The sequence below is a fragment of the Neodiprion virginianus genome, chromosome 1 (genome assembly GCF_021901495.1).
Source record: "Neodiprion virginianus isolate iyNeoVirg1 chromosome 1, iyNeoVirg1.1, whole genome shotgun sequence".
In the NCBI taxonomy this organism is placed as follows: Eukaryota; Metazoa; Arthropoda; class Insecta; order Hymenoptera; family Diprionidae; genus Neodiprion; species Neodiprion virginianus.
The window spans coordinates 7,220,720-7,243,480 of NC_060877.1; the positions used below are offsets into that span (position 1 = coordinate 7,220,720).

General features: G+C 40.4%; 5 protein-coding genes across 6 annotated transcripts; all 5 read left to right on the top strand.

Annotated features, from left to right (window-relative positions):
* The first annotated feature begins 247 nt into the window (after positions 1–247).
* On the top strand, positions 248–3,259 carry LOC124302856 (facilitated trehalose transporter Tret1-like). Its single transcript, XM_046759428.1, has 2 exons — positions 248–400; positions 909–3,259. Exons 1-2 carry the CDS (start codon positions 334–336, stop codon positions 2,270–2,272), a joined length of 1,431 nt encoding a protein of 476 aa, XP_046615384.1. The 5' UTR covers positions 248–333; the 3' UTR covers positions 2,273–3,259.
* Positions 3,260–4,617: 1,358 nt separating this feature from the next.
* Positions 4,618–8,329, top strand: LOC124302877 (facilitated trehalose transporter Tret1-2 homolog). Its single transcript, XM_046759449.1, has 2 exons — positions 4,618–4,748; positions 5,815–8,329. The coding sequence occupies exons 1-2, from the start codon at positions 4,679–4,681 to the stop codon at positions 7,125–7,127; spliced, it is 1,383 nt and encodes a 460-aa protein (XP_046615405.1). The 5' UTR covers positions 4,618–4,678; the 3' UTR covers positions 7,128–8,329.
* A 1,637-nt stretch (positions 8,330–9,966) lies between these two features.
* On the top strand, positions 9,967–16,671 carry LOC124303185 (myo-inositol transporter 2-like). The gene is made up of 7 exons (XM_046760094.1): positions 9,967–10,099; positions 10,345–11,653; positions 13,614–13,674; positions 13,752–13,875; positions 14,533–14,535; positions 14,628–14,723; positions 14,794–16,671. Exons 1-7 carry the CDS (start codon positions 10,027–10,029, stop codon positions 16,104–16,106), a joined length of 2,979 nt encoding a protein of 992 aa, XP_046616050.1. The 5' UTR covers positions 9,967–10,026; the 3' UTR covers positions 16,107–16,671.
* LOC124302960 (uncharacterized) lies at positions 13,254–14,214 on the top strand. Of its 2 annotated transcripts, none has more exons than XM_046759578.1 (2): positions 13,254–13,674; positions 13,752–14,214. In XM_046759578.1, exons 1-2 carry the CDS (start codon positions 13,540–13,542, stop codon positions 14,082–14,084), a joined length of 468 nt encoding a protein of 155 aa, XP_046615534.1. In that variant the 5' UTR covers positions 13,254–13,539; the 3' UTR covers positions 14,085–14,214. The 2 variants fall into 2 exon arrangements, with proteins under 2 accessions (XP_046615534.1, XP_046615544.1); XM_046759588.1 differs by having other exon boundaries at positions 13,785–14,214.
* A 3,296-nt stretch (positions 16,672–19,967) lies between the features above and the next one.
* Positions 19,968–22,559, top strand: LOC124302867 (facilitated trehalose transporter Tret1-like). Its single transcript, XM_046759440.1, has 2 exons — positions 19,968–20,093; positions 21,042–22,559. The coding sequence occupies exons 1-2, from the start codon at positions 20,021–20,023 to the stop codon at positions 22,352–22,354; spliced, it is 1,386 nt and encodes a 461-aa protein (XP_046615396.1). The 5' UTR covers positions 19,968–20,020; the 3' UTR covers positions 22,355–22,559.
* The last annotated feature ends 202 nt before the right edge of the window (positions 22,560–22,761 follow it).

Sequence of the window (22,761 nt, forward strand, 5' to 3'; positions counted from 1 at the left end):
GTCATCTCTGAAATTCTTTATTTCCCTTGTTCAGTCGTCATTATTAAGGCCCATAATCGCTGAGCGTTGAGATTTATGTGCCGGTTGCAGTAGCGGCTTTTATTTCAGCTTCCTGTATCTGGTAAGGTAAACCCGCAGAAGCTGTACAAGAATTAGACTAGACAGATTCCGTGATTGATAAAAGCATTATTTTATGAGAACAAAGCGTGGGTCTTATCTTATCAAAGTATAAATAGAGAGCATTTTCAGCTACCCAACTCAGATATGGTTTAAAGACGCACCTCATGGAGATCCAGACGCTCGCGCTCTCACAATTGTCCAGTAACAAGCAACATGGTTTACGTACCTTCGATCTTGCCGGTCAGGATTTTGTGGCCGCAATGGGTGGGAAGCGCAGGAGGTAAGTTTTCAACATCGAATTGATCTTTCATTTTTTGATCCTTTTTTTTAAACATTTTTTTTTTATCAAACAAAAACTTCAATCAGTGCACCATTAGTGAAGTTGCATTTTGAGAAATATTGCTTTTTCACACTCGATTCATTATTATCGTGTCGCTGAGAGTTCAACTGTAACGTCCTTCTCTTTCGATCAATAACGTCAATTCCACGGTTTTTCTTTTATACCTGCGGTTTATGAAAAACGAACGCTGGAGAATAGAACTTGCACAATTAAAGTGACGTGAAGTTCGCCTACGTATCCGTTCGACCGCTTTTATTTCACGCACCTTCGCAGCGTTGTAAAAATATAAAAATATTGTATTATATAAAAATATCATCAATAATCCCGAAACTCAGGATCTGAACAAAATTGCCTTGACATTATTGCCCAATGTAGTCGCGCTTCAGAGCAGATACTAAACAGTCCGTGAAATCTGTTCATGTTTATTGATGTTAACGTCTTCTTTCAGCGACCCTGGTAACAATCGTGGCCGGGTTGGTGGCAGGATGGTCATCACCGTACTTGGCGAAGCTGCTGGCAGATGATTCGCCACTGCCCATAACCGACTCGGAAGCATCTTGGATCGCATCGCTGATAAATGTAGGAAGATTCGTGGGTGGAATTCTGACGGCAGTAAGCATAGAGTATTTCGGTAGCAGAAAAACAATGTTCCTGATAGGATTTCCGAGCGCCCTCGGATGGATATTCATCATATTGGCAAATCACGTGATGTGGCTGTACGCAGCGAGGGTTCTGTGCGGTATCGGTATGGGAATGACCTTTGGTGCTTTCCCGATTTACATCGGAGAAATATCCGACTCCTATATCAGAGGAGCTCTGGTGACACTGGCAATGAACGGTGGAGCCGTGGGTAACTTCCTTGGCAACCTGATGGGGTCGTACATGCCAATGTCCTACTTCGCGATGATAACTTTGGTTCTGATAGCGATCTACGTCGTGCTGTTCGCGCTCGTACCCGAATCGCCTCACCACCTGTTGCGCGTCGGAAGACTCGAGGAGGCGACGAAGGCATACCAATGGTACCACCGCGGAGTCGAGATTAAGAAGGAAATGGAAATTCTTAAGGATTACGTGTTCGCTTCAAAGTCGACCTCGTTTAGGGACCGTCTTCGTGAGTTCAACGCCCCGCAGAACAGGAGAGCCGGTTTCATAATCATCGTCTTATTCATGTTCATGCACCTCAGCGGAACGAACAGCCTCCTCTTCTACATGGAGATAATATTGACCAGAGCCGAGGTCAAGGCGATCGCTCCATCCTCGGTCGTCGTTATCGCAGGTGCCCTTTCGATCGTGACAGGGTGGCTTGCCATGTACTTGATCGAGAGGTCGGGACGTAGGTTTTTACTCATCATTTCGAGCGTTGGAGTTTTCGCTGCAATGATGTGCTTGGGACTGCAATTCGCTCTGCTCGATTACCAGCCTGACGTTCCCGTCATGGAGTGGCTGCCCATCGGATCGATGATGGTGTACCAGGTCTTCTACTCCGTTGGTATCATGATCATTCCCAGTGCGGTGCTCAGCGAGCTCTTCCCCGCGAATTTGAAGAGCATGGCAGCGTGTGGCGCGGGCATATCGTCCGGGGTCTTTGCTTTCGTCTCCAGCAAGACGTACCAACCGATGGTTGACGCCATGGGCGAGGAGTACGTCTTCTGGCTCTACGGGTTCATCGCCGTACTCGCCGTACCTTTCGCCATCTTCACGATGCCGGAAACCAAGGGGAAATCTCTGCAGGAAATCCAGGAGATACTGACGGACAGTGTGACGCATGGGAAATCCGAACACGCGAAGGGGATGAAAAACGAGGAAGTTTGAACTAATTGATGACACTGATATTTGTTGGCTACGATATTCACCACCGTTATACCTCACAAACATCCAAAAATTGTTTCCGAAAGCCATGTGACTTTGGTTACAGCGTATATTACGCAATTTTTGGGGTTCAATAGCCGGGCTACACGGCTCAAAAGTAGAACGCTGAGTTCGGTTCTCAAGACACGAACTGAAAATACCGCAAGAAATGGTCACCTCTCCAATGACAAGCGGAAGCTTTGTAGTTTCGGATACCTAAGTGTATAGTAAGTTATTCGAATAGACAAATATAGGATAGTTGAATATCAGTCAAATTAGTTTGACTGGTCAACCCGTAATTTTGCACGTCTTATCAATAAAAATGAAGACATTATGAAGTTTCTAACTGCGTTTCAATCATGAAGATGTGTAATCAGTTAGTAATATGTTACGAAGTAACGAGGACAAGAATAAATGGAATTTGGTATTTCGAGAGTAAATATTACTGGTCAGTGTTTGATCCGTTTACGCAATTGTTTTATAACCTAAGTAAGAATTGCTCATTGAAGGGTTTACGAACGGTTATGATATAAATGAATGATTAATTAAGACAAGAACTTTTTACTGATGTTTTTACAATGTTTACTCAAGGCAATATATATCATTAAGCCTAGGATATGACACCTTTGCTTTGCCACACAAGGACTTGATCCTACCTATAATAACATACCTTGCAGCGTGGCATCTCCAACGCTCATCGCGGATCCAGATGCAGAATCGAAAAGACGCTCACAATCAGTCAGTATTCTTATACGAGTAAATCGCGAATGAAACAAAATCGAGTTTTATTTATAAAGAAATTTTGTTTCGATACGACTGAAAAATCATAAAATACTCCTGTTTCGGATCACCCGTTTTTTCTTAGATTTAATTTTGATTGGCGTGTGACCAATGTTATATGATTGTTCGATCTGAATGTGAAACATGAATAAATGCAATTTATTGTCCAAACATGCGGTAAATGTGTAAGGAAGATGTTCTCTGTTTCACCCACCCAATCCTGATACGGATAATTAAATTGATTTAACGATTGAAAAAAACGTTGCGCTATTTGAGAAAAGTTCAGATATTAAAATCATGTACGAACGATAGGGGAAGTCCCGTAACGCCGGACACACATAGTATATCCCAGAGTCAAAACAGTATCTACAGTTTTCTTGCGTGATTCGAACATGTGCAATGGACGTAGCGATGGGGGTATATACCGCATGCAGCAGCGTGTATTCGTGCGTTGCCGAGAGTCAGTTAACGTTCAAGTCTGCATAAATTTGCGTCACACCTAATTTTCACATACTTATATTTTGAAAAATTAGTGGTTCCGTTGTTTTGTTTTTCCTCTGGGATGTTTGTTGGTATGTATTCTTTCAAACAATGTCCAATGAAAGTTGATATATTGCGAACGAGCACATATTTTATCATTCACGCGTGCATTACGTGTCCCTAATACCGGACACTTGATTTGTCCCCCAGTACCGGACATCCATTTTTTTTCTCATATTTTTGCTACTTATACAAAACTTGCTCCTACTTATTTTAGTGATATTTTACCATAACTAACCAATCGCGAATATAACTAAATAATCAAGAAAGGAAAATGGTCCGAAGAAAACATGAAAAAGGCAGTTCAAAAGATCTTGGGTGGAAATATGACAGGTAGAGAAGCTGCGCTGAAAGATACACTATCAAAAATACCATGCATGGCTCAAATTTCAAAGAACTGGTGCATGAGGTGTGCACAGATATTTCTGGGTTCTATGGCCAATATATTTGTGAACATTGCAAGATTTATTAATGATTTCTTTCCAGTCGTACTATCAGTGTCCGGTACTAGGTGCCTCTTTTCTGACTTACTGGTTTTTACTACTAAATACAATAATATTTTTTACTTAGTTTAACGTTAAATGATAATTCACAAAGTTACTATATCATTCAAAATACTCCAAAGATGAACATAACAATAAAAACCATTATGTTTTCACGTAGGTTGGGATTTTATTAACGAATAACCTTATGCGTCCGGCACTAGGGGACTTCCTCCTACTGCAGACAGGTAATACGAGTTTTTCTATCATGTCATTTGCTAATCATATTTACAGATAAAATTTTAAATGAAACTTTATCAGGGAAAGAGAGGATTTCGATTTCCTTGATGAACTGATATTGCCTACAATCTATTTGATCGGAGCATATCGCACGACGCGCGACTTGCGAATATTCGACATACGGAATTAGATTCGGTAATTTTATCTTATCTGAGACACAAACAATCGTTATAAAAGTCACGGCATTTCGGAATCATATGTTAGTCCTCTTGCCACAGACGTCGAATGAACTAGTGTCGTTCAATGTCTAGTGCCGAAGTGTTGAATTATGGCTTTCATCAGGAACATTAGTTGGTTAGAAAACGTTCTTTGGCTGCAATGGTTCGCCGCAGCGACAGGTTAGTGAAATATAATCGATAATTAAATTATAACAAATGAATTAAAATACATTTCTTTCAAATCGAGTGGTTCTACAATTTGTAAGAAATACTTCTTTTTCTCAATTTTGATTCATAGTTAACGAATTACGCGAAAAGGTGATATCATAATCCGAGTCAAAATCGTTCGCATAACTTGTAACACATCCAGAATAACGTTTGAACGGGCAGATAGTTATTGAGTTGTGTAACCATGTGAATGAACACCATCCACCTTAGCGACAAATTGTTCTTCGAAATGTCTTACGATAGCGAGTGGATATTTCGTCCTTAGACAAGTGATAGAGAAGATTTAAAGAAAAAACGAGGCTAAAGCTAGCAGCCGAACGTTCTAATAATCATTCGAATAAGGTAGAGAAGTCCAAAAATCTAAATTTTGTGAAATACCTTAAACCCCCAATATTTTTATAGAATTATTTAGATAACTGAACTGCATTTTTATATTTCTAAAAAGTTTAACATATTTGGCTGCTAGCTTCAGCTTCACGAAGAACAAAACGCAATTTATGCTACTTTTCAAGTTTTTAACCAATTTTCTTAAACTCTTAATTACAAATTTCGCACAAAAAAGTGTTGCAATGTATTATGTCACCAAGGTACAGCTTTTTACATAAGCTTCGCATTTCGATAATAATAAGTACAATTACTAACAAAAATTACATTTCCAATCTTGATAATGTGTATTTCCAACAGTTATAAAAATTGAGAAGAAATCTGTCAGCACACTCAGTTATCTCTTCAGGCTTAGAGCCCGGCTGATGCCTACGCGGTAACCTTGTAGCGAATTCCGCCCATTCATGCAAGACTAGCACTTCTGGCGTTGAGTTTTGTTTATGGTCGGTGGATTTGTTTGTTTTTTTTTTTTAATAACGGTAAAAAATTGAGAAGCTTCAGTGTTCCTAAGAGCCCTTATTATAGTGGAAAACGCACGTTAGCGGATGCATAGGAGTTTGATACAAAATGTTGAAATGAAATACGGTAATGTTCGAAACATAAGACAATGATAACGAGCTCTTATCATTCGCAGCATTACTGATGTCGACTACCGTGGGGCTGATGTTTGGTTGGACATCGCCGTATCTACTGCGATTAACAGCAGAGGATTCAGAACTTCCGATAACTCCGAACGAGGGTTCTTGGGTGGCATCACTTTTGAATCTCGGTCGATTCCTGGGAGCATTTGTTGGCGGATTTTGCGTCGAGTACTTGGGAAGCAAGCAGACCTTGACCGCGCTCGGTGTGCCTCTGATAATGGCGTGGATCTGCATCATGGTTGCAGATTCAGTGATCTGGCTGTACGTAGCCAGAATTCTGGGCGGTATATCGGTGGGGATGTCTTTCAGTAGCTTTCCTCTTTACCTCGGCGAAGTCTCCAGTCCAACGATCCGAGGGACTGTGGTGACTTTGGCGATGTCGGGATTCTCGTTCGGCACGACGATCGGCAACGCGATGGGCGTCTACTTGTCGATGAAGGTCTTTGCCTACGTCAGCATCGTCCCGAGCATTTTGTTCGTTCTAATATTCCTGTGGATCCCCCAATCTCCTCATTATCTCGTACGCATAGGAAAATTGGAACAGGCTGAGAAATCGATTGCCCGATACAATCCAGGCGCAAACAGCAAGCTCGAGGTCCAGCACCTGAAGGAATTCGTCGTCGCTCGAGATGGTCTGTCGTTCATGGACCGCATGCGAGAGATGAATATCCCGCGAAACCGACAGGCCATGATCATCAGCATCATGCTTTTCTTCTTCATGCAGTTCAGCGGAATGAACTCCCTCGTTTACTACATGGAAATAACCCTGACTGATGCAGGGATCACGTTCATCGCTCCGGCCACTTTGGTCATTATACTTGGCGTTCTGGGAATTGCGGCCGGTTGGGTATCGATCTTCATAGCCGATAAGTTCAGGCGGAAAGCGCTGATGATTGTCTCGAGCGCCGGAGTTGGAGTGAGCATGGCTGCCTACGGTACACACTTTGCTCTGCTAGACGGCGGATTTGATCCGGAACCGTTGCAGTGGCTTCCAGTCACAGCTGGTGTAATTTTTCTATTGTTTATCTGCATCGGAATCATCCCGGTTCCCAACATGATCCTCAGTGAGATATTCGCTCCAAACATCAAGAGCGTGGCAGCCTGCTTCGCCAGCATTTCGATCGGTCTCTTCGCTTTCGCTGCATCAAGAAGTTACCAACCGTTAGTGGACGTTATTGGCGAATCTTGGGTCTTCTGGCTTCACTCTTTTCTGATGGTGCTGTCTATCATTTTTGCTGCTATTTGGATGCCGGAAACGAAGGGAAAAACACTTCAGGAAATTCAAAATAATTTATCAGAAAAATAAAGGATTACGATAACAAGTGTTGAATAAGAAAACCAGATAATAGGTTTTTTTTTTTTGTTATCATTGAACATTCTCGTTAATCAGAATCTCTACGCAGTTTGGTTGAACAAACTCATTTCACATTACCGTAAGAACTTGGAGATTGCGAGACCCTCTTTGAGTCAACTGAGCACAATATCAAGTTAATGTTAATTAGCCTAAATTCATTAAAACCTTGTCCAAGCCTGTTCCTGCTTTTTGCAAGTTTCAAACGAATGTGCTTTCTTGAGTAAAATTTTCTGGATAACCATGACGATACTGATATCTGTAAGGATGGTTGGAGCTCGTGACAACAGTCCTTACAATTAGCCAACATTCACGAGTACGATGTCGCGTCGGCATTGAAGTCGGGTAAATTAAATTTAAGAATAGTACGAATACTGAATAAACTTACGAAACAGGCTGAGCAAAGACGAAAACATAACTATGTGTATAGTTTAGAATGTTATACATTCCGAAACCAAGTAACGAAAATGGAGAGAAAAGGAGACTACAATAATTTACGCTTATTTCATTTCTTGATATCTTCAACTTTAGACACGAAACAGATAGTTATTACAGATTTTCGTATCTTGAGTTGACGATACAATTTCTCATGATGACAAATACTGCTTGTATGCGTCGTAAACTATAATATAAAAATTAATTATTGTAGAATTATCTTTGTTCCATTAAGAAGTAAATCAGTAATTTCACTGTCAACATGAACCAATCGGTCTGTTTACCGATACCACGGTCTTACATACAGGTCTGGAAACTCTGGTGGTGGGGGTATGTCCTCTCATTGAAGCACCGGCCGTTTCGCCTAGTGACCACGAGTGTCGCTGCGATAGAAGATTCAGGGTATGCGAGAGAGATGGAAACAGGTTGTTGACCGTCCAAGCTGTTTCCGTCTCTGTCACACAGCCTGAATCCCTCGATAGCAGCGACACTCGTGGTCACTAGGCGAAACGGCCGGTACTTCAATAGAGGACACCCTCACCATTGAAATTTTGAGCGAGTGTCCAGACCTGTATGTAAGACCGTGACCGATACAATCACTTGAACGCACTTTTTCTTTCCTCGTCAAACGCTGCGTTTACGGGCGATATCGATGCAACCACAAACTGTACAAATTATGCTATTCAATTAATAAACAAATTTCTAAACTAAAATGTGACGGCGCCGCCTTGTGCGGTATTCAAAGACTCCCTATAGAGTCGGTCTGGGCTTGTATGCTCATACATTGTTCGGTAAGTGAAGTAACAAATTATTGTTATTGGTTAAGCAATTCTCAGACAGAAATCTCAATATATTGTCAGAGTTTACTGCAACTCTCAATTTGGATCGTTGATTCATTCAACTGGCGCCCGCTTTATTTTACCTGCGTTTCGTACCAAAAGTAATCGTTTCTGCGACAATGAAAAGACTCGTATATCATACTTCTGCTATATAAAGTATCGCGTGCATTACGGAGGCAAAACCTTTTTCGGCTTACGTATTTTGCAATATTTCATTTAGTTAGCGCACGCTCACCTGCGACTTCTATTGAAAGACTTACGCTCGGCGTAAAAACACCTATTTACCTCCTTGATGCACGGTCTACTTTTATTCGCTATTTATACGTCCCAGTGCTTGTTGGGATAGTATTAAAAAATGAATACAAATCATAAGTATTTTATACAGTAGAGACTTAATAACCACGGCAAAAACAACTTAACAGAAGTTACCCCCATGAATTACTGACCTGTAAGTGTAATTGGCCAAATATTCATGGCGACCCGATATCCCACACGAATTTTAGCTAATATTACTTGGCATGGAAGCGTGGCGTGAGAAGTTTTTTAATCATTATTTGAACGTAAAATCGAAGAGTAATTGTAAGTACAAACAGTCGCTGCTAGTAAGTTATGTTATGTTAAATTGTTTCATAATACGAGACCATCCCATAAACAGGAAAAAGCAGCCACTGAGCTTTCCGTGAAGGTCAGGGATGCGTGTGGACAGGAAAAGAATTAAGGCATTTTCCGGGTGACGATCCTAATACATTCGTCAATAAATAGGCAGTTTTGACGGCATCAAAGAGACAGGTCGACGTCGAAATAATTAGTATTATACGAAAGAGCTACGAATGAACTACGTTACCGAACTTCACGATCCGCTAACTTGAATTGACTTGTACTTGACTAATTTCTTCTCAAGACTAAGTTGACTGCGTTAGATGACACTGAGGTGAAACATATGAAACGACATTGATATCAGGACTCACGCCCCAGTCGAAATCGTTAAAATCACCAAGTATTGTGGTACATGTATACCTATTATTGGAATTAATATTTGCGTAATCATTACGTATTAATATACTAGGCATCGATTACTCTGAATATTACTGACGCCACACATTCGCACGACAAATCAGATAATCTTCGATGTAACACATGTGACAATTCTGCTATTCTATGTATTAATATGTAAAATTTCAAATACAGAAATTTAACTATCCAACTTTGCGGTACCTTTAACCAGAACCAGCTTGACAATTGAAGTGGTGTTGCACAGTTATTAACTCTTACTTCATAACTTTGTAATAATTTCATGAATTATTCTATTCGGTAAATAACAAATTTAACACCGAATGAATAAATAACAACAAAAGTGACTTGTCGAAATCACCAGCGTGTATAAATAACATTATAACGAGATGAAGGAAGAATCCTCATTTGAAATATTACAAATATTTGCTGTACTCCAATATCTTATCTAGCGCAGGTACACACTATAAAACTCATAGTGCTTGAAAATTGAAGTTCAGTTCGCTCAAATTCTGTGTGATTTAACTTCCATCGTTCAGCAACAACGTTTGTGCTAAATTATCAGTTAAATGTTGATAAGTACCAAAACCGGTAGCTGGTTCACAGGTACCTTATGGATGCAATGGATCGCAGGAATATCAAGTAAGTAAAACACAATTATCTAGTCGCGTTATTTACTACATATTTTACAGCCATTTGAGTTTAGAAAATATTTGAGGATAAATTTAAGTCTAACAGCATTGCAATACCTGTTGAAAACTAAACGGTAAAAACTTAATTACGGAATATGTTCCGACGTGAAAAAGATCTGCATGACTGGCAGAAAGTTTCGCACAATCATACGACGAAGTTTCTGAACCTTGTTACGAACTTGTGATCATTTTCAGCATTTTTAATGTTGATGACGATTGGCCTGAAAATCGGATGGACCTCGCCATACACGGCGCAGCTAATGTCAGCAGACTCGCCACTACCATTGACCACCGACGAGGTATCATGGGTTGCATCCCTAATGAATGTAGGCCGACTTTTAGGGGCGATCTTCGGCTGCATTGGGGTCGAATGGATCGGTAGAAAGCGAACGTTGACAATCGTTGGTTTTCCAATGATACTAGCCTGGATTTGTATCATCGTCGCCGACTCAGTAGCGTGGCTCTACGCATCGAGGCTTTTAGCCGGACTGAGCTTGGGAATATCATTCAGCAGCTTTCCCATTTTTCTGGGAGAAATTTCGAGTCCAAAAATTCGAGGCACGCTGGTGACTCTCTCCGTTTCTGGAATGGCCGTGGGAACACTAACCGGTAACATAATGGGTGCCAACCTCTCGATGACGATCTTTTCCTACATAAGCCTGGTGCCAAATGTATGCTTCGTCCTGCTCTTCCTCTGGTTGTCTGAATCTCCTCACTTCCTCGTACGCGACGGGAAAACAGAGGATGCGATGAAATCTATAATCCGGTACAACCCGAACATAGATCCTGAGATCGAGTACAAATCAATAAGGAACTACATCGAAAGCTCAGGTTCTCCGACAATCAAAGAACGGCTACGAGAGTTCAACATACCGGAGAATAAACGAGCCATGATCATCACAATCGTATTGTACTTCTTCATGCAGTTCAGCGGGATGAATTCTATAATTTATTACCTGGAAACAGTTCTCACTTCTGCCGGGGTGAGCGTCATCCAGCCCTCTACGTTGGTGATCATAAACAGCGGAGCAGCAGTTTTGACTGGGTGGGTTGCGGTGTACATAGCTGATAAATTCAGGCGCAAGGTACTTATGATATTCTCAAGCGTTGGAGTTTCCGTGACCATGCTGGGGTTGGGGGTACACTTTGCTCTATTGGATAACGGGTTTGATCCTAACTCATTGCAATGGCTGCCAATCACGACTACGATACTTTTTATGATTAGTTTCTGCGTTGGAATGATTGGCGTACCCAGTATGATTCTAAGCGAGCTTTTCGCCCCTAACATAAAAAGTGTGGCGGCCGGTATGATTGGCATTTTGAGTGGGCTTTTCGCCTTCGGGGCGACTAAGTCATACCAACCTTTGATAGACACCGTAGGAGAGGCTTGGGTTTACTGGTTGCACGCGTTGCTCATGATATTCTGCACAATCTTTTCTGCAGTTTGGATACCGGAAACGAAAGGCAAATCACTACAGGAAATTCAAAATTTATTGATGAAAAAGTAGGTGACACTGTGTGTAGGGATTCAATTGGAACGGTTTCGCCATGTTGACTCAAACTTATAAACAATTATCTTTATCGGGAGGAGGAGGGAGGAAAGATATTGAAAATTAGGGCACCGCGGTGCATCTATTTTACGTAACATACCTACGACTATTTCAAACTTTGAATGTAATCAACACTTTTCCACGTGCGTCAAGAGATTGCACTTCTAAAAATATTTTCAGTTTTGTGTGGTGAAAAATCAGAAAAGTTAACCAAGGTATAGTTGCTTGAGTCGAGTAATAGGCGCACCTTCCCTAAACAGAATTCGGTTCTTGAACAGGAAAACAAAAGAATGTTGCGAAAATTGGCTGTGCGAGTTGTTTTTTTAGAAAACGCTCTGCTTCGGGATGCAGAGATTGCCGATTCATGGTAAGATAAGAAATTCATAATTTATGTAGCAATAAACTAGTGTTTACAATTCCACCGCGTTGGTTTTTTTTGTCTTCGAACAACATTTTTTTATTACAGTCTAATTTTCAAGTGTCAAACCACACATCACTGACTGAAGTTTCGATTACTTTTCGAATAAAATATCACCAAAATTTGCATCAAGCGGATAAAATAAAAGAATTAATAACATTTTGCGCTAAAATTTTTTTTGAATATCGTTAATCCACTTTCTGGAAAAATTTCACGAATACAAATTTAGAGTTGTATATAATGTAATTATTTACGGGTATATAATTAGTATTATTTCAAGATCATGGTCCTTGGCTAAGGAATCAAGATCTTAGTCGGGCGGATTTTGTAGTGACAGTCATGAAGTGACGTGATAACAGCATAAAGACAAACGAAAACTGGTAGAATATACTTTTAATAGAGCATGTGTATTTGGTAAGCCTGGAGTGATTAAAACATGATATTAGTTGTAAGTATTGGCATAGAGATAAGCAATAGGAATAGAGATAGTGAGAATATTCATCAGGCAATAAACACAACTCGTACCCTTTCAGAAACGCGAGATCAATGTGCATTCGATTTGTGTGCGTTAATGAGCGGTACATTGTGTTCTGCGTGAATACGAGTTGCTTTCTGAAATGACAGTCAAGTTCACGGCACGTTCACAGCCTTAGAAACTCATTTATATCCGTGAGTAAATCGGTAACCTATAGCGACATCTGCCATGCATATTTGATATCATTTTCTATTAGCCCGACGCATAGCGTCATTACGTATGGAGCAGTTTCACGATTATTCTCTTCTTGCACCCGCTGTTGCTATCCAAATCGTATGAATTCGATAGAGCTTCAGAATTTCTTAAATTCGGAAAAAATATTAAACTTTGAAAAAGTTTTTGTATTTTTGCATGCAAGAAATGTTTTGTGTGATCTTGACAATAAATCATTTTATCAAGAACACATCCGTACTATTCCTTGTATTGTTCATTATTTTTCTCAAAGGTGCCACATTCGCGCTAACAGCCTGACAGCGTCTGGCTGGCATCAAATTATCATGTCACATGGAGAACCTCTTAATTTTATCTGTCGACTTAATGCTTAACAATAGCCCGGAGTTTACGTAGCAGGTCAGAGCACAGCAGCAGCCACAGTCAGAATCGCAGTTCAGCGAAGAGTGTAAATGTGTACGTCCATATATCTGAACCGAATAAAAACTGGGTGTGAATATATTATGGTCGCAATGGAGCGCGGGAATCGGAGGTGGGCTGAACCAACGATTATATTCTAATCAATATTGCCAGGAGCTTAGCAACGGACGCTAATCAAGTTAAGAAGTTGAATAGTTGACCCGCAATCAATACAGTTCTCGATAAGTTCTTAGAGAAACGCATAACAAGACCGTTCGCTTGTCACAGCGCTGATAGCTATCTTCGCAGAGGTTCTCATGTACGGTTGGTACTCTTCATACCTAGCCCAACTCACAGCGGATGGATTATCACTTCCCATCACGACATACAGCCGAGGTCTTCTCGGTTCCCTCTTTGCTCAGCCTTGGAAGACTGGAGGAATTGTGGGTTCTGTAAGTGTGCAGTTATTTAGGAGCAAGAGACGTTGAGACGCTTGGTTTCGGGGTAAGCAAATCTTATCAAACGACAGTTCAATGCAGTTGAAGAGGCCGTGATGTTCCAGACAGCGGGGCCAAGGAACCACGACGTTCTAGGCTTAACTTCCAATCCGAGTGAACCACGATCAGTCGGTCCGGATCACCCCGAGGAAGGCGGCAAGAAGAACTTGCGGATGATGAAACTTCTTCCCGTTTCCTCATCCCTCGTGCCAGAGCCTAAAGTCTGCGAACTGCTCCCTCTCCGGGTCAAGTTGCACTTAAATGAGCTTTGCTCGCTACATCTGAAATTGAATGCAACCCATTCGCTTCAAGTCATAGCAAATCATAACGTAGGAGAAAATTTGTTAAAGCTTTTGAATAACTAGTCCATCTTGCGTTTTGGAACTCATAGAAAGATATCATCATTCCACGGATATTTTGTAAAAAAAATTGTTCAAAATCCAGTTTACTTATTTTTCTATTCCAAATGAATAAAAAAGCCAAGTTACTAGTTAATTATCACGATGAGGCTTTGTCGGTAGTTCAGTTTCAAACTACTATCTGTTACGTGTCTCTTGTTGAAGCACTTATCACTAGAATGGAATCGACAGTGAGTAAGGCATCCCACTAACGATAGATAAATATACAAAAACCTGAGGCTAATATAAAGCAATTAAACAGCAAAAATTTTTTGGTAAGAAGTAAGTCATTGCCTTACCAATATACTTCATCCGAGTTCAAGTTCATTGGTAGAATACATAGACTTATCGCACTGTAACTCTTTAAGACGTTACGTGAAGCTAGTTAACTGTTAAGTCAAGTGCATAACCACAGGAGGTAAGTTCTGTTATCTTATCACTGCAATGATAAGGAATATAAATCAATGTTCATCAGCTGGTCCGTCCAGTATCATTTATGTGTTCAATGAGTGAGCCTCCGGTCGCTCTCCCAAGTTGTAATCAATATGATATCAAGATTCGCGTCCAAGCATAGCCAGTGGTTGCAATGGGTCAGCGCTTTAGCAGGTTAGTAAAGCAATAAACCCAAATCAATTAGCCCGTAGAATATAAGAATAAAGAACGTTGCTTTTCGCAGCTCAACAGATGCTCTTTGTCGGCGGATTGATGCTGGGCTGGTCATCACCGTACCTGGCTCAATTGACAGCCGCGGATTCGCCGCTCCCCATAACAACAGACGAAGCGTCTTGGGTAGCATCGCTTATCAGCATGGGTCGGTTATTAGGAGCCATTCTTGGGGCAGTCAGCGTTCAATTTCTCGGAAGTAAAAGAACGCTGATCATCATCGGTTTCCCATTCATCCTCAGCTGGATTTGCCTGATCGTCGCGAACTCCGTGGTTTGGCTATACGTAGCGAGGTTCTCCTCCGGAGTGAGTATTGGCATGGCTTTTAGCAGCTTTCCTCTTTTCATCGGAGAAATTTCAAGCCCTGCGATTCGAGGAGCGTTGGTGACCCTTTCGACGACTGGACTGCCGGTCGGAACGCTCGCTGGGAATATAATCGGTGCCTACATCTCAATGGCCATCTTCTCCTACATCAGTCTGGTGCCTACCATCGCTTTCATCATCCTCTTTCTCTGGTTACCTGAGTCTCCTCATCAACTCGTTCGCAGGGGCAACCTGGAGGCTGCAGGGAAATCGATAATCAGATACAACCCAAAGGCAGACGTCAAGTCCGAAGTAGCCGCGCTGAACGATTTTATAACGAGCACAATCGCTCTGACATTTATGGATCGACTGCGAGAATTTAATATACCGCGGAATCGGAAAGCTGGTACCATCGTAGTGCTCTTGTACACGTTCATGCAATTTAGCGGATTGAACAGTGTGACGTTTTACATGGAGATCATCTTGACTGATGCCAAACTGACCGTCATTGATCCTGCTATGATGGTCATAATTCTTGGAGCACTCGGAATCGTTGCCGGATGGCTCGCGATGTACATGGCCGATAGGTTAGGTCGAAAGATTTTAATGGCCGGCTCGAGTCTTGGAGTAGCTTTGGCCATGGTCGCCCTTGGCGTGCATTTTATTCTTCTCGAGCAAAGCTTTGACCCCGTGCCATTGCAATGGCTGCCAATACTATCCCTGGTAAGTTACCAGGTATTTGTTTATCTCGGAGTGACACCAGTGCCCAGTATGATTCTCAGCGAGATATTCGCGCCCAACATAAAAAGCTTGGCAGCTTGCTTAGCAAGCATTTCTGCGGGCTTAACAGGATTCATTTCCTCCAAGACTTATCAGCCGCTAGTGGATGTTTTCGGCGAAGCATACGTCTTTTGGATTCAGGCAGCGATAATGGTTATTGCGATGATATTCACGCTGGTTGTCGTTCCCGAAACAAAGGGAAAATCGTTACAAGAGATTCAGCAATTACTGATGAACAAGTAAAATCTCACAGAAAAACATATTTGTCGTGTACGTTGTCCAGAGTTGTATGTTCAACACAGTTCTGAATCGTTCTAAACCAATGACCGTCGTCCTCAGCACTTCGCTACGATAAGAATCAGAATTTTTTTTTTTCTGAGCTAGATAAATCGTTAATCGTCAATTAGAAGTGAGAACGAATGATGAGTTGCTTACCAGGCAAGTAAACAGAAGCTATAATTTTTCACCTAGTTTCATACCTATCAATCTTACAGTTTTTTTCAACAACACGATTACGCACAAAAACTGACGCGCATTTTGCAATATCTAGCAAATCTTAGTACTGTAAATATGCTCGAAGGAACGAGCTAACAAGTTGGTCCAGCGTCATCGTAAATCACAAAGATTGACTAAAATTAGGAGCTAGCATAAAACACATAGGTGGTAAAATGTCTACATTATACTCATAGTAGGCGACGTAATTTCTAAAACTTCTTTAACTTAATTATTTGAACATCATTTCTTAGATAATTTTTATAATAATTTTTTAAATTTGTATGCATATTATAAGATACATGCACAAAATAAAATCGAGCAAAATCAAATTGTGTATATCGATACAATTTTTTGAAATACCGCAATATACCTGCCTAATTTTGCTTAGTGGCAAATTCTGTAATAATCGTTTACCCATTAAAGAAATTAGGGTTGCAGAAATTGACCGATTCAGCGGCCAAGACCACTCACAATTTGAAACATTTAAAACGTCACCGATTAACCAGTCAATTGATATTTCTTCAAATTAGTTTTCAGCCAAATTAACTATTGACTGATTAAATCGTTCACCCATTTCGGACGGTTAACCGATCTTGGCCGGTTGACCGATCGAATTATTGGCTAATTAACCAGTTTAACCGACTTAATCGATTAAGCTTGTTAGATTATACAGCCATAAAAGATATCAATTGCGCCCGAAGGTAAATTTAAGAAATGAACAAATGTTGATTACAGCTCATGTGAATCTTGATGAAGAATGAGGTTCGTATTTACAATAAACAAGGTTCTTTCAATGTTACTAGATAACAAGTTTATTGACTGATGAACATGCGACGATAAGTTCAACTCAATTGAATTATCTGACGATTAACTTCATAATCTGAACTACTCCTCAATACAGCATATTTGAAGTTTGTTGAAAAATTACTTAAGGGATCAGTGCAAAAACTTATACGCAATTAAACTTGTACATTATCTATTCCCACATATATCATGTCGATTGTAAATGTCTGAACATCTTTGATAAGGATCCACGGAAACCGACGCTCATTATTTTAAAAAATTATTTTGTAAGATTTGAACCGATCTTGAAACCGTCAGCGTTTTGGTCATGCCAAATTCACATAGAAAGCCCGGTATGTTATCTTTGTCGGGTGAAGATTTCTAATTTCCTAATATGAAAACCTAAAAAATAACCTAATCTTGCGATGATAAAGCTAATCTAAACTCAGCACTCACAACGAACGAAGTCGTTAGAATGAATTTCTTTGCGTAGATTACATTTGCCCAGAAAGACACTGGTATCGGTTAATAGATGCATCAATTGCCTTTCATTATGACATATTGCAATACCGCCATTTGATCGACAATGAGTGATGCATTTTATAAAACTATTGACAAACATTATTAATCAGTAATTCACATGAGATAAAGTAAATAAACCACATAAAAATACAAACGATTGTATGCTTCGGAACAGAGCTACGATTTAGTGAAGTGCTATTAAATCTTGACCACAGTTAATAAATAATCCAGCACGTTGATTCATTTTTCACAAATTAGTGTTGCAGCCTCAGATAATCCCACGATGTCAAATCAAACGCTGCGATACGATCTAGTTCAACCGAATACTGAGATAAGATGCTGTTCTACTTAGTGGACAAAATCACGTACATCCGGAAACAAAATTCGAAACTTTAATATCCCCCCGCAGAAGAACATCGGGATAACCGTCATTATGCTTTACATACACGTTGATGCAATTGAATGAGTAGACTGCGTATTATTTTACTAAGAAATTATTCCGACCAAGGACGGTTTGACTGCTATTGCACCAGCTACAATGGTCACAGTAGACGGTGCAGTTGGGGTTTGCAGTGGACTGGGAATGGTTTATTTGACTACTAAATGTGGCGGAAAAAAATTGCTTACCGCTTCCAGCGCCGGAGTTGCTGAGTCGTTGGTCATATTAAGTGCAAACTTTATCCTTTCAAGTGGCGGATTGAATCCTAATCAACTTCCGTTGATGCTCATATATCATGCGTGGTTATTTACGAGATGTTCGTTTACGTTGAACTTCTCCGCAAGGTTGGGTATTATTTACCTGCGTTAACTTCTACTCAGAAAAAACACCGAGATGGTTCTGGATAAAATAAACGAGGATCAGACTTTCAAAACGTTCACGATTCCTTCGCATTACGTAGACAACCGGAAGACACACGCGAAATTTGAGGCAGCTTTGCACACTCGTAGAAATAGATAGATCGTAGATCGCTAGCAACAAAGCAGTTACCTGACAATACCACTACAAACGTGATGAAAGGGATCCGTCGATTAATTGAGGGGTTACATCTACTTAGAATTTTTGAAAAACTTGATTCGTTCAAAATTGAGGGAGTTACGGTCGTTTTTTCAGTTAGGTTCCGCATGCCGCGCGACTTAGGAATAACGGAGCAGGTCCTTTATATAAAAAGAGGACCGTTATTTAAAACACACAGCTGCTCTATTCGATTGAATATCGAATCATAAATTTTATAACACTTTTCTCGACGATTGCGACGTTCGTGGAGTGTAAAGACTGTGGTGGTGCAGTTAAATTTCGAACGAGCGCAACGCGTGGACTAGGTTTTAAGATTTATCGTGTGTGACAAGTGCAACGATCGCGTAATTCCATCGCGTTCGTACGCTGGCCACACGTATGAAATAAACAGAAGGTTTATATTTGTAATGGGAATAAGCTGCGGCCGAAATTGTCACGCGTGAGGGACGGAAGAAGATGAATGATGTCGCGAAGACAACATCAAATTGCAATTTTAGAGGCTGCTACGTCTGCAGAAGGATTGTTGTATGAGCCGGGCATCGATGATTCAGTTTAAAGATAATAAATTACACTTTACCTATGTATACACCCGACTTTAAACTAACGCGTTTTTCTCGAAACGACTTTTTCAGAATCGGTGACAACGATATCACAAAAATGAGTGGACCGTTTTATTTGAAATTTTGCATACATTTTTTTTATATCAAAAGGCAGTCCTTAATCGAAGGATTTTTTTTTCGATGCATACTTTTTTTTATATCAAGGAAAATGAAGTGATTTTTTCACCGAAATTTAGACTTTCACTTTCGATCGGCGACCATTTTTTCGAAAAGTAACGTTGTATCAAATCCTTCGATTGGGGACTAGATAATGCGATACAAAAACTAAATTTATTTGGTTTTTTTATTTCAGGTGATTGGTTGGGAAGTTACAGTGGTCACCGCGGAAGGCCCTTTTTGAACAGTGGTCCGAGGGATACATTATATCGTTTACATTTATGAATTTTTTCCAATAAAAAAATTATAAAACATATTCAAAGACATACCCTTTATTGTGGAAAAAAAAGTTCGAAACCTGCAACCATTATGCCAAAAAAAAATCACAAAAACGTGCCATTTTTTCGGTCGCCAACTAGGTGTAACCCCTTGAACAAGCATTTGAACAAGAAGAGGCTCTGAATTTTTTGAATATTCACTGTTTATCTAAAATCTTATCAGTACTACAGATGTACGCAAATATTACCCAACATCTACACATTATCACATGATCTGGAGAAGGTGGAGGTACTCGAGTATATATATTCGGTAGCACGCGAAAATTAGCGAGTAAAAAACCCGTGAGTATGATTGAAACGTGCATAAAAGAACGTCCGCACAAGAGAGTTTTGTGGTTACAATGGATCGGAGGCCTAGGAGGTTAGTGATTATTAATGAGCTAAGTTCGTCGAATTGCTAATGGCCGGTTCATCTCAAATTACTGAGAAGCTTGGGGGGAAAATTCAAATATTAATATAATTATATACCAATCTTTGGTAAATTGAAGAACGCTTTTTTAAGCGGATGCAACACTGCACCGATCCGGTAGTTTAAAAAATAGTTGACAAGGTACTCGATTTTTTGCGACACATTATTTTTTAATTGAAACCATGAAAATTTAAAAACGTCGAGAAAATCACATTTAAAGAAGTTGAAGGTCTTATTTTTCTTGTGATTTGTGCAGACAATTTTCGTTAATAAAATATCTTCCGATATAAAGAAAAAAAAACCGGAAGATTCATCTGATCACATTTGTCGGATTAGATGCATTTTCAAAGACACCTACTCGTATGTCGATTTGCTAATTTTTTTTTGCAACCCCAAGTTCGTGCGATATGATCATTAAAAAAAAAGAAGGTTCCGAGATACGCGAACCTTGTATAAATTTTTTGGAAGTGGCTGATCGGGATGGAAAGGGGGTGTAGTATCCTCTCGAAATTGCTATTACTCTTGTACTGATCGATGCATGCAAATTTATTTTTAAAAACATGCATATTTATGTCAATTTTGTGACAGCTACAAGATTAGGCAGGTTCTTCTCAAGTCCATCGATTGATTGCAAATTACTAGCACGTTTAGAAAAAAGTGCACTTGTGCGATCTTCAAAACCAGCGAGTTTTCCCAAAGAAAATGGTGATGACTATGAAAGGAGACAAAAATTTTATGCACAAAAATCTAAAGAAAAACAGGTATTTACAACTGACCAGGGACTACTGTATATTTCATCAAATGATTTGAATTTCTCCCCGCTATCATGTTGATCGATTTCAGGTGAACCCAGTCTGATACCTCACAGCGTACTGATGGTTATCGTTTGTCTAATTACAGCTTTGCTGCTGCTCTTCATCTCTGGATTGATGATAGGATGGACGTCACCTTATATTGCCAAGCTTACAACCCCTGATTCAACATTACATATTACCCCAGCCGAGGCTTCCTGGGTGGCTTCGTTAATGAACTTTGGCCGACTGACGGGAGCAGTGCCTGGCGCAGCCAGCGTTTATTATTTCGGAGGCAAACAGACGCTGTTTTTCATCACCATCCCTATGATCGTCGGCTGGATCTCCATCATAATGGCAAATTCTGTAGTTTGGCTGTACATAGCAAGATTCGTCAGTGGACTGAGCATGGGAATGAGCTACAGTAGTTTTCCACTCTATCTTGGAGAAATCGCCAGCCCCAAGATTAGAGGATCATTGGTGACATTGGCAAGCTGTGGTGCGCCGGTGGGAATGCTTTGCGGGAACATAATTGGTGCCTACGTTGACATGCCAGTCTTCGCCTACATAAGCCTTGTACCAACCGTCGTGGCCATACTCCTCTTTTTGTGGCTTCCGGAGTCACCGCATCACCTACTCCGAACAAACCAAATCGGGAAAGCCGAGGAGGCGATCGCAAGATACAACCCGGGAATCAATATCCACGTTGAGGTGAAATCCATTCAGAACTTTCTCACTGCGTCGAACTCCCAAACGTTCCGAAGTAAACTGCGAGAATTCAATATTCCCCAAAACCGGAAGGCTGGGCTCATTATCATCGGGCTTTACTTGTTCATGCAGTTGAGTGGACTCAATAGCGTATTGTTTTACTTGGAAACTATTCTGACGAATGGCGGATTGACCTTTATACCACCGGCCACGATGGTCATGGTAGGCAGTGGAGCTGCAATTTCTGGTGCTGTAGGGGCAATTTATTTGGCTGCCAAATGTAAACGAAAGACGTTGCTCATCGTTTCCTGTGTTGGAACTGTCATCTCGTTAGTTCTTATGGGAACACATTTCGCCCTTTTAAACGGTGGAACTGATTCTGCTGAACTACAGTGGCTGATAACATCGTCCGTCCTCATGTACGAAGTTTCTGTTCACGTTGGACTCTGTCCTGTTCCTAGTATAGTACTCAGTGAATTATTTGCTCCGAATATAAAGAGCATGGCAGCTTGTATAGCCAGTGTTTCAGTTGGACTCTTCGCCTTTCTTTCCTCCAAAACTTATCAACCCCTGGTGGACATGATGGGTGAGGCTTACGTATTCTGGATGCACGCATCGTTCATTGTAATTGAAATAATATTTGTCTGGGTATGTTTGCTGGAAACGAAGGGGAAATCTCTTCAAGAGATACAAGATGCATTGCATAAACGGTAAATATACAGCGACTGACCCAACAATGTACAATTATTACTTAAATTCTGATGTAAATACTTTGAACGTAAAGGCCATGATTTATATGAAAATAAAAAATCTTATACAAAAAATAAAAAATAACCATGGTGGTGGTAACGATTCTGTAATTCTTCGTCCCAGATGTCTCTAATATCAGTTTCTATCTCAATAAAACTAACGGAAATTATCCAACTGTGTCTAATTCAATTATAGAAAGTACAACTAAGAAAATATCCTGCCTGATCCAGGTAAAATATTGGCAGTAATCGTTTTTAAGTCAGGGAGAAATTAACTATTAACCTTTCAGCAAACGCAGTCATACGCCAGCAATATGTGGTCACGAAGGAGGGACAAAGAGAAGTCTGATTGCAAAACTATCAACATGGATT

Bases quoted from the DNA above. Each gene is read 5' to 3' on its own strand.
- LOC124303185 (XM_046760094.1), top strand. From the start codon at position 10,027: ATGTTGATAAGTACCAAAACCGGTAGCTGGTTCACAGGTACCTTATGG. The intron at 10,100-10,344 runs GTAAGTAAAACA...GATCATTTTCAG, and splicing joins ATGGATCGCAGGAATATCAA to CATTTTTAATGTTGATGACG. The intron at 11,654-13,613 runs GTAGGTGACACT...CACGACATACAG, and splicing joins CAAAATTTATTGATGAAAAA to CCGAGGTCTTCTCGGTTCCC.
- LOC124302960 (XM_046759578.1), top strand. From the start codon at position 13,540: ATGTACGGTTGGTACTCTTCATACCTAGCCCAACTCACAGCGGATGGA. The intron at 13,675-13,751 runs GTAAGTGTGCAG...ATCAAACGACAG, and splicing joins CTGGAGGAATTGTGGGTTCT to TTCAATGCAGTTGAAGAGGC.
- LOC124302856 (XM_046759428.1), top strand. From the start codon at position 334: ATGGTTTACGTACCTTCGATCTTGCCGGTCAGGATTTTGTGGCCGCAA. The intron at 401-908 runs GTAAGTTTTCAA...GTCTTCTTTCAG, and splicing joins ATGGGTGGGAAGCGCAGGAG to CGACCCTGGTAACAATCGTG.
- LOC124302867 (XM_046759440.1), top strand. From the start codon at position 20,021: ATGATTGAAACGTGCATAAAAGAACGTCCGCACAAGAGAGTTTTGTGG. The intron at 20,094-21,041 runs GTTAGTGATTAT...GTCTAATTACAG, and splicing joins ATGGATCGGAGGCCTAGGAG to CTTTGCTGCTGCTCTTCATC.
- LOC124302877 (XM_046759449.1), top strand. From the start codon at position 4,679: ATGGCTTTCATCAGGAACATTAGTTGGTTAGAAAACGTTCTTTGGCTG. The intron at 4,749-5,814 runs GTTAGTGAAATA...TATCATTCGCAG, and splicing joins ATGGTTCGCCGCAGCGACAG to CATTACTGATGTCGACTACC.